The sequence below is a fragment of the Marmota marmota genome, unplaced genomic scaffold, assembly GCF_001458135.2.
Source record: "Marmota marmota marmota unplaced genomic scaffold, marMar, whole genome shotgun sequence".
NCBI lineage: Eukaryota > Metazoa > Chordata > Mammalia > Rodentia > Sciuridae > Marmota > Marmota marmota.
In genome coordinates, this window is record NW_026000164.1 from 17,258,040 (window position 1) to 17,269,090 (window position 11,051).

Here is an 11,051-nt window from a genome sequence, read left to right on the forward strand (position 1 = left end):
TCTCTCTCTCTCTCTCTCTCTCTCTCTCTCTCTCTCTCTCTCTCTCTCTCTCTCCTCTTTGCACTGCTGCAATAAAGGTCTCTTGGTCGCTCTGAGTGTTGTGGTCACTTTTCTTTCAGCCATAATACCATTATTTCAGCTAAAAAATATTAACAATTCCAATTGGTTTTTTATTCTTTATTTCCCCAAATACATTATGTTCTAAGAGCAACTCAAACTTCACAGGCTTTCAAATCATCTGGGACTCTTACTTAAATGTATATTCACATCAGGGGGGTGAGTCAAGGTGGTGCCTGAATTCATACATTCCTAGGAAACTCTCAAGTGACATTTTGAATACAAAATAATGTCTCCTATAATATTCAGCACAATGATAGGCACCTTTAAATGGAAAAACATCTTTTACATTATATTCTACATTACCTTTAGCAAGTATTTTACAAATACTTTTTCAAGAATAAATAAAAGTCAAAAAGGTTTTTCCTAGGAATCTTGAACTGTATCATTTTCTTACCAACAGTGCCAAATGTAGCAGAAGAATGTTCCCTTATTATTGTGTTAAATTATGAGTTCTCATGTTTTTCAAGGCTAAGTCCCAGTACACAGAGAATTGGACACTAATATAAGAATCAAGTTCATAACTTATTTCATAGCTTGAAACAGTTAACAAAAATCTAACTCTATAAAGCCGCAGAATGTAAGACTGTAATAGGGAACAGAGAGGAGTGAAACAAAATCAGCCATAAACTAAATGTTGTTCTGCTCCTAACTAGTAAAACTTAGAACAAGAGCTAAAAAGACAAAATTGTTTCCAACCACAGCCCAGGAAAAAAGCTCAAGAATTTTTATAGGAACACAAAAATATCCAAAACCAATATCCAACAAGGTAAAATATACAATGTCTACCATGTAATCAAAAAGTACAAAACACATAAAGGGGGGAAATTAATCCTGAAATGACACAAATTTTAAAGTTATTAGTAATGAAACTGAGTCATAAAATACTTATATTTCCTATGCTAAAGATATAAATTAAAGATGTACACAGAGAAATGATATCTTCCAAAGACCCAAATAAAACTTCCAGAGATGAAAACCATAATTTAAGATAAAATTTATATTAGATGAGAGGCTGAGGTTGTGGCTCCATGGTAAGAGCACTTGCCTAGGATGTGTGAGGCACTGGGTTCAATCCTCAGCACCACATAAAAATAAAAGAATAAATAAAAAGTTATTTAAAAAATCATATTAGATGGAATTAACAATAGATTAGGAACAGGGGGAAAATAGTGAATTAAAAGGTTCAGCTATACAAACTATATAAAATAAAGTACTAACACCAAAAAAAAGAATTCGAAAAAATGAAAATTAGTCTTTAGAGAACAATAACACAACTTGAAAAGGTCTAAAATTCTTAAGAGGTAAATATGACCAAAAATATAAAAGTCCTATACACTGAAATCTATTTTTAAAAAAAGAAAGAAAGAAAACATTTCTGAGAACTAAAGTCAAATTAAATGGAAAGATTCATCCCCCCTTTCATAGACTAGAAGACTCAATATTGTCAATTCCACTATATTAATATATACTTTTAATACAATTCCAACCAAAATCACACGTTTTATTGTAGAAACCAGCTCATTTTAAAATTTGCATGGAAATGCAAGGAAACTAGAATATCCAAAACAACTCTAAAAAAGTAGAATAAAGTTTAGTGGCTCACACTGTTTTCAAGACTTACAAAAGCAATAATCAAGATAGTGTGGTATTCATCAAGATAGACATGAATGGAACAGACTACAGAGTCAAGAAATAGACCCACATATATAAGGTGACCTGATTTTTTACAAAAGTGCAAAGGATAACACAGGGAAGAAAGGACAGACTTTTCAACAAACGAATTGGAACAGCTGGATATTCTTGCACACAAAGAAATGCATTGGAAAAAACTAAAAAGGAAAGAACATTCTAAGATGTTGGAAGTGTCCTATATCTTCATCTGTACGGGTGAAAATTCATCAACCACATACTTAAGATTTGTATGCTTTACTACTTATCTGCATATCTCAAAAAGGAGGGAAAATAAAGTCAATATGTAAAATAAGATTCCACATTTCATACAATATTATTTCTATCTATCCATCCAACATTTCACACACATGCACACAGAAAAAGAGAAAAAGAAATCTAGAGTTAGATTCACCCATTTTCTATGATGATAAATGACAGAAAATAAAATTCAGAATAATTTCTTTTTGTATTCATCTTCAATTGTTATCATATTCATCATCTGAATTTTTTATCATGAGTATAATAATTTTATAAAAGTGAAGTAATTTTTGTTTTAAACTGGAAGCAATAGTATTATCAGTGGTTAATTCTGTGTGGAGAGAATATAGTTATTTTCCACACTTAAAACTACAGTCTACTTATGTGACTAAAAAGGTTATACAGCAATATAAAAGTTTGTTATGTTAAACAATGTTACGCTTGTTATAATTACAACTATTAAACCTCTGTACATCCATGGACAGAATCCATATGAAAATATGAAAAAGAAAATAGGCAGTGACTCAGGAGGCTGAGACAGGAAGATCACAAGTTCAAAGCCTGCCTCAGCAACTAGATCCTGTCTCAAAATTAAAAATGAAAAGGATTAGGGATATGGCTCAGTGGTTAAGTGATCCTGGGTCCAATCCCCGCACCAAAAACAAAAACAAAACAAAACAACTAGGTAGTATTTTGGGAAATGACTGGTCAGTGTCACTCTTTTATGGTCTACTTGTTTCAAATTTGTATAGTATATTTTTACAAAGGACAACAAGGATATCTAGGCAAGGATACCCTTTCTTGTTTGTAAAATATTTTGAATTTAATCTAATGGTTTACATTTTGTGTTTCTATTTTGTATGTTTTATGCACAAACAAGTATAAACAAAGACATAGGTATTTAAATCTAGCTCCTTTAACTGAATCTCAAATGATCAAATAGCTGCCATCTTAATTCAGCTGTATAAGGTTTTCTTTCTAGTTACGAAGACAATATTCTAACATGGATTCACTCAAACACTCTTGTCAACCTGGCAAAGATATTTCTGGTGGAAAATTCACATTATATATTTGTTGTCATCTGGAAAATTTACTAAAATCAAGTTTTTAACCAAAGAAGCAACAGATCCCACAAATGAACATTTGACAAACTTTTCTGTGCTTTTATATACTCATATCTCACTTAAGGCTCCCCTATACCACAGTAGATTAAATTATCATTCCATTTTACAAATGAGAACTAAGCACAAGGATTTTACTTGGTAACATGGGTAATACAGTAAATATCTACCTAACCAAACAAAACCACTTACGTATGTCTTCAACTAACTAGAACAGCTTGAAAAAAAACTTGACCATATCACCAAATATTAAAACTAAAATAACTCAAAGACTTTAAGAAATTCCAGTGTTAACAATCACATGTGGGGTTAGAAAGACAGACATGGATCCCCAAGATCTGCATGTTCAACCAGAAAAGGGTTTTACTTCCACATCTGTTGTTAAGTGTCCCAGAACTTTCTGAAAGTTTGTGAAGTGTTTGGTCTCCACGTATTCTAACACTGCATCACTAGTGCCAAGACTCTGCAAGGATACAAAAAGAAGCAGAAGCCTAGAGGTCATGATGAGATGGGCTCAAATGAAGAGCTGGTGCTGGAGACAACCCCTACCACAACTTCCAGGACTCAGCTGGGATCAGGGACCACATTCCTTTCCCACCACAAACTCTGTTGTGAACCTCAAAGCTATTTGTTCAAAGCCCTGATCAAAGCCTGGGCCCCTTCAACAAAGCTGACTTTGAATTAACTGTGGGCTGACCAAAATACACTCTGAGGAGGAAGCAAATTTAACTGGTGTCTACAATAAAGGATATTGAAAGTTTTTGAAATTTCAACATCTGTGAAGGCACAAAAGTTGATGGAAATGTGAGCCTTTAGCTGTGTTCAATTCTCCTTGACATTTACGGAGTCTGTCTACAAAAGCTCTGCCCAGAGGTTTCCATAAGGTCTCCTTAAGTCACAACTAAATTTTGTTTCCCCAATTAAACTGGCTATTACAGGCCAACTTACAAAGAAAAGAGAGGCAACATTTAATTGGAAAGCAAATCACCTAACAGTAAGTGGTAGACACATTTCCCAATTAAAAATCTGACAGGAACTCACAAAAATAAGACAACGTCTTCAAAATGCCATCTTGCTTTCTTCCCCAAGTAGAAAGGCTGCCTCTTCCAACTCCACACCAAACAAAAAGGTGTTGGGGGGTGGGGGGGAGGTTGCATGTGTGCGCCTGCACACACACATGCAAACTGTCCAAACTGTACATCAGCAGATAATCAGGACTCTGTCCACCCAATTAGTTCCATTTTAAAGAGCCAGTAGCAAGATTTAAACCCCAAATGTACAGTTAGCAGCAGCCTCCAATGGAATAAATCCCAAGCACCATCTGTCTCCTTACCAAAGCCCCCACCCCTCACCCCATAGTTTGAAGACCTCTTTTGTAAAGCCCTGGAAGTCTACTATTTGAGACATCTGACTGTCCTGAAATATTTTTATCCATTATTTTTTGAATGATCAGAAATTTTTATTTATCAGTCTTGGGCACTTAAAAATACATACATCTATCAAATATAATACTTGTGTTATAATTATACTACATTTTAAATTATTTTGGCCTTTAAATGCTTTAAAGTGGTAGACTGTCATACTAGCAAAATAGAGTCATCATTTAATTATTTAGTACCACTTCAGGAAATAGTGATGAGACTTAGATATTCCCCTTATCTACACCTACTCTGTCCTTACATTAAATCTTATCTATTTTTTTTAAAAAACCCAATATTAAAAAATGACTGCAATAATAAATGCTATTCCAACTGTTAGGGATAGCATTTTAAAAACAATATAAAGTATTGCAAGGAAATGACATTTTTTACATACCTGAGCAAAAGGACTGAAGAAGAATTATGAACATTTAAAAAAGAAAAATAACTGCTCAGTGACATAAAAAGATAAAGTTAATATGATCAAATTTTTCAAAAGTGAGTGGACTATATCCCTAACAAGTAATTTATTTCATGAAAAAATGATCGGGAAACATGAAAGAGAACTAGCATGTACTAGGTTCCTCTTAATAAACACAAGCCTAAAATGGGTTTTTCTTTGGAGGCTTGTTGCCAAAGCAACCACTACAGCTACAGTCTTTGAGAAGAATTTGAAAAAAGTTAGATAGGTGGAGTTTTTGTTTGAGAAATTAAGAATCATGAATACAATGTTGCAAGAAGGATAACAAATAGGATACAAAATGTACAAATATACAAAGTAGCTACTTTAGAGCTACAACACAATTTACTAACAAAAATTATATTCCCCCTTCCATTCTTCCCTGTGTGACTTTTCCCTTACCCCAAATCCTTAACACTGAAGGAATCCTGTCATCCTCCTCTCATTCACTGCCACTATTAATGGAATTTAAACCATTTCAAAAACACATCAGAAAGGAAACAACAAGGAGAGCAACATCCTTACTTCAATCCTGAAGTTTCCTGTGACTCAAAGAAATGTTGAAACACAAACACAAACACTTCAGCACTAACAACATCCAGGCGTTCATTCACATGTAACTCTGAACCCCAATCTTTACTAAACTTGCCCAGAATGCTAGATCAGGTACCAACCAATACCATACTTGCAATGGACATGATAATAGTGTTATTCAGGAGCTTTCAAGTGGTCAAGAGTAAAGAAGAAAAATGAAAAGCAGTTAATACACAACAGAATTAAAAGCAAAAAATGCCCAGGCCCAAATCATGGAAATAAATGTAACAAGTCCAATAAAATAAGAGATGGATGAATAATCACAAAATCATATTGCAACCCATCTGGCACATTGAGTCCACATTGAGTCCACCAAAGGCAATGTATGTTTCTGAGTCAGTATCAGTAAAAAAAAAAAAAAAAAAAAGCTTTTGATTTCCATGCTGTTTTCAAATATCAGACATGTAGGGTATATTTAACTGGCACTGAAGAAAACCAACATAAAGCATTAAAAAAAGGAACAATCTTCAGGATCAAAAATATATAAATGAGAATAGTACCTTTGTATATAGCTGCTACCTTCCCCGGGCCCTACTCCACTTTCTTTGGAAGTAACTACTCCTTCTATAACATTCCTGCATGTCCATATTACTTCATCTCTTTCTTCTGTCTTATGTCATAGTTCTTACAAACATTTATCCCCCAGATAGACCCTCGAAGGTAATATAACTGATTTGTCTTTGCAAAACTCAGGGGATCTGCTCAAATCTGACTAAGTATATAATAAATGCCAGGCAGCATATTGAAAACTAGCACTAACTTCTTATAAGTGAATGTTGACTGTAAAGCAGAAAAAATGAACAATTTTTTTAAAAATCCAAATTCATTTATTGTAATTTCAGAGAGAATTATGAAGATTCCAGTTGGAATTTTAGTATAATGAGACATATCCATACACCACATGTATAGCTAAAGCAAGAATGTGGATCTTTAGAATCCAAAAGAACATCATTTCCAAATGCAAATGTGAATTTATTGACTCTGATAAGCACTTTACAACTATTTATAATAATTAAATCAAGTTAAAGATAATTAAAGATAGTAATTGTATCAGTCTGAGATTATAGTATGATACTCCAATCATGCACAAGTAGGAAGCAATGTTTATAGAATCATGATTATGTAAATATATTGTGAATATAGGCTTAATGTGAAGCATTAAACATTTAACAAATAATGCTTTACATATGACAAAGTAAACAATAAATAAATAAGATAAAAATGTTAAAAATTTTTTTTAAAAAAAGCATTTCCTGTTAGGCCTACCAAGTATATTAAGTATTTCCATACATAATTATTCTCCTAATTATAAAACGAATTGAAAATGATTTAACAAGACATAATCTTAAACTTGAGTCTCCTAAGTAAGATCCAGAGAATGGATCTTTATTAGTCCTTGAGTGGTAAACTGTCCTTTAATAAATGCCAGGCATGGTGGCACATGCCTGTAATCCCAGCAACTGTGGAGGATGAGGCAGGTGGATCACAGGTCTGGGGAACTTAGACTGTCTCAAAACAAAATATTTTAAAAGTTAGGTTAGGGGGAAGCAGAGATATAGTTTAGTGGTAAAGCACCCCTGGGTTCAATACCCCATATTGCAAAAAATAAAATAATTAAAGTTTGATATATTCATTCAAATTGCTTAGTACTTATCTGATACTGATGAGTCCTGAGTTTTAAAAAGATGATCAAACCAAATTATGCGGTGTGCATATAAGAATATGTAACAACAAATCTCACTAATATGTATAATTATAGTGCACTGATGAAATGTTTTTTAAATAAAAAGATGATCAGGACATTCCAGGAGCCCTCCAAGAACTCAAACAAAAGTTTAGCATAGGTCGGGGAAAGGAGCAGAAAGCGGTGTTCGTTTCATGGAAAATGACTGACTTGACATTCAAGTGCCAACAATGTAAAAACATGTCACGTTACTTTTAATTTGGGTTGTTTATAGTTATTGCCTGTATCATCCTTAACGGTACTCAATTTATTTCACTTTTTTAAAACACAGGTTCCTAAAAGATTCCCTTTCCCACTCTCATCCTAACGTGGCAGGGAAGAGGATGCGTGAAGGAGAATTTGAAACTTGCTTCGTTTTGTTAAGGAATAGACGGATAGAAAGGCAGAAACCGGCACAACACAAATCGAAAACAGATGTGTGCCTTCAAACCCCAGCCCTTCTACCAGCCCACTGCCGGCCCTTGTACATGGGGCTGCGGCCGTTCACAGTGGTGGAAAGTGACCAGAGTTGGACAATCTGCAACTCCTGACAGTAGTCTCCGGCCTTGCACCCAGAGTACAGGGAACAAGACGTCTTCCTCTGAGAGCTCTGCTAAGGCAACCCATCAATCAAGGTTTGATCAATGGATGAACACACCTTCACCTGGCTCTCTCCACCAACCCAAACTGCGTGCTCTTAGGGCCCAGGGAACCTAGAGGGCTCAGCCCCTACTGACTGAAGCGGGGCTCCTCCCTCTAGGCCCAGCCCGGAGAAAAGTGGGGTACTACAGGGGCTGAAAAGCATGGGGCTGCTGGGGCCCTGGGAGGGGCTGGGGAGGCAGGGAGGAAAGGAAAAGGTGTGCGGGGTAGAACCCGGCGAACCCTTCTCCCTTCCACAGCGGAGATCGAGCCTCTGCCCCCGTCCCCTGACGCTGCTTCCTGCCTCCCTCACCTGATCACAGAGATGAGCAGCCCCGAAGGGTCTTTACTTTTGCTGACTGTGCTTCTGTACTTCCCACCAGCTGCTTCTGCCGCCATCTTGGCACGGAGGGGAAGGCCGGTGGGCTTGACAGAACCAAGCCGGCCGAGCGTGAACTCCGTTGTTGACCCCGCTGAAGCCTCCACCAATGGGAAAAGGGAAGTCCAGAGGCGCGGAAGTGGGAAGTCCAATCACTGGGGCGAGGAGGCGGGACTCAGGCGGCAAGAAGTGAAGCCGAGGCTTGCGTTTTCGCGCTTAGCATTGTGGGAATTGTAGTTCTCCTTCTGCGGCTCAGGAAAACTTAACCATGGCAACTTTGAGTCTTGCAAGGAGCAGCTTCTTTTATATCTATTCAGGTCTTTGGCTTTTTTCAGTATTCTTGCCTTCAGAATTTTAATAGTCTTTGAATCAAATATATCTGATGGCTTCAAAATGTGTAAATATATGTGTTTAAATGAAAGGGATTCCGTGATGTCTATGAGCAAAATTTTTACTTCAAGCATAAAGTGATTTTTTTAAAAAAATTCAATCATTGTGAAAATTAATAGAAATGTTTTCCTTGGTGTTTTCTAAAACTAAATGTTACTACATTCGTTTTATGTATGAGTCCAATTCTTTACAGTGTTCCTATATTTCCAGATTATCTGAAAATTCATGCAGGAATGTGCAAATCAATATTGATAAAGAAAAGAGGAAAACTGAAAAAAAAAAAAAAAAAAAACTGACCAAATTGCATATTCCTTTTCTTTCCAAGCTAAATAAATACAGGTAGTAATAGAACAAGTTTGTGGTTTATTAGTTGTTTTACCACTAAGTTTATTATGTTTTCTACATTAACTCTATTGGCCTAGTCATTCATTCAGAACTCTAAATGAACACAGAGCCAGAATTAGAATGTTTCTGGAAAGTGAGTAGAGTGAGGAACAAGAACAAATGTTGAGAGGGAATAAGGAGATAAATTGCTACTAGCAGAAGATGGAAGAGCTTCAGAGATGAACAGAAAGATAACTTACCTACCTCCTTGGGTTGTAGAGCACTTGATTCCAATTGTGCTGTATATGGATAATAAGAATTGTAATGCCACAATGGAATATTACTCAGCACTAAAAAATAACAAGATCATGGCATTTGCAGGGAAATGGATGGCATTAGAGCAGATTATGCTAAGTGAAGTTAGCCAATCCCAAAAAAACAAATACCAAATGTCTTCTCTGATACAAGGGAGGTGACTCAAAATGGGGTAGGGAGGAAGAGCATGAGAAGAAAATTACCTCTAGATAGGGAAGAGAGGTGGGAGGGAAAGGGAGGGAGAAGGGGAATTGCATGGAAGAGGGAAGGAGACCCCCTTCGTTATACAGAATTCAGGTATGACGATGTGAGGGAAAAAAAAAAACAAGAAGAAGTGTGTCACATTAGATTGGGTAGAGAGAAGTAATGGGAGGGGAAGGGAGGGGAAGTGGGGAATGGAAGGACAGCAGAATAAAATAGACTTTATTATTGCTGTGGGTGTATACGTGACTGCATGACCAATGTAATTCTGTAACCTGTAACTCAGAAAAATGAAAAATTATATCCCATCTGATTCAAATGTATATATGTCAAGATCATTATACTGTCATGTGTAACTAATTAAAACAAATTTTAAAAAAAGAATTGTAATGCATTTCGCTGTCATTTATTTTTTAAAAATCAATTTAAAAAATAACAGGAAAGTTAAAAAAAAAGAAATGTAGCTAACAGAAAAAATACTGAAGTTATTGAAACAACAATGTTTTTCAATAAATTATTATAGGAAAATAACATAGGCACTTGAAATCATGTTCTCGATTAAAATAATTTGTGTTATATGTGCTAAATGCAGGATATAAAATTAAATAATTCATAAAGAAAGAGGCAATTGGGCCTGTTGGCTAAGAATGCAGATTGTGGGAGAGGGGAAGAGCATACAATCATCTCAATTGATGGAGAAAAATCTTTGTCAATATTCAGCATGCTATCATAATAAAAACACACAGAAAAGTAGAAATATAAGGAAACTTCTTAAACATAATAAAAGGAGTTTTAAAAAATGAATTTCATACTCTTCGAAAAACTTAAGCTTTCCCACTAAGATCAGGAACAAAAGAAGGATGCCCGCTTTTACTCCTTCTATTCAACAGAGTACCAGAAATTGTAACCAGGGAAATTGGGCAAGAAAAAAAGGTATCTAGTTGGAAAGAAGAAACAAAACAATCTCTATTTGTAGATGACAGGGTGTTATGTAGAGAATGTCATAAAGAGTACAAAGAGTACACACACACACACACACACACACACAAAAAAAAAACTATTAGAACTACTAAAGGAATCCAACAGCATTGTAGGATACAAAATTAGCAACAAAAAAGTCAGTGATTTTTCTATATATTAGCAATTTCCTAAGAGGCAATTAATGAAACAATTCCATACTTTTTTTAAGAGAGAGAGAGAGAGAGAATTTTAATATTTATTTTTTAGTATTTGGTGGACACAACATCTTTGTATGTATGTGGTGCTGAGGATCGAACCTGGGCCACACGCATGCCAGGCGAGCGCGCTACCACTTGAGCCACATCCCCAGCCCCAACAATTCCATACTTAATAGCAGCAAAAAAGAATAAAATACTTGTAGACTTGTATGTGAAAAACTACAATATTGCTGAAAGAAATTAAATACCTAAAATGGGAA

At 35.4% G+C, this 11,051-nt stretch overlaps 1 protein-coding gene across 1 annotated transcript in view; it reads right to left on the reverse strand.

The window, feature by feature from the left end:
- Exoc4 (exocyst complex component 4) overlaps positions 1-8,468 on the reverse strand; it is a 771,143-nt gene extending 762,675 nt beyond the window's left edge. The window contains exon 1 of the mRNA XM_015493819.2: positions 8,318-8,468. Within this exon, the coding sequence (XP_015349305.2) occupies positions 8,318-8,403 (86 nt within the window). The 5' untranslated portion in view covers positions 8,404-8,468. The remainder of the gene's footprint in view (positions 1-8,317) is intronic.
- Between the last annotated feature and the right edge of the window lie 2,583 nt (positions 8,469-11,051).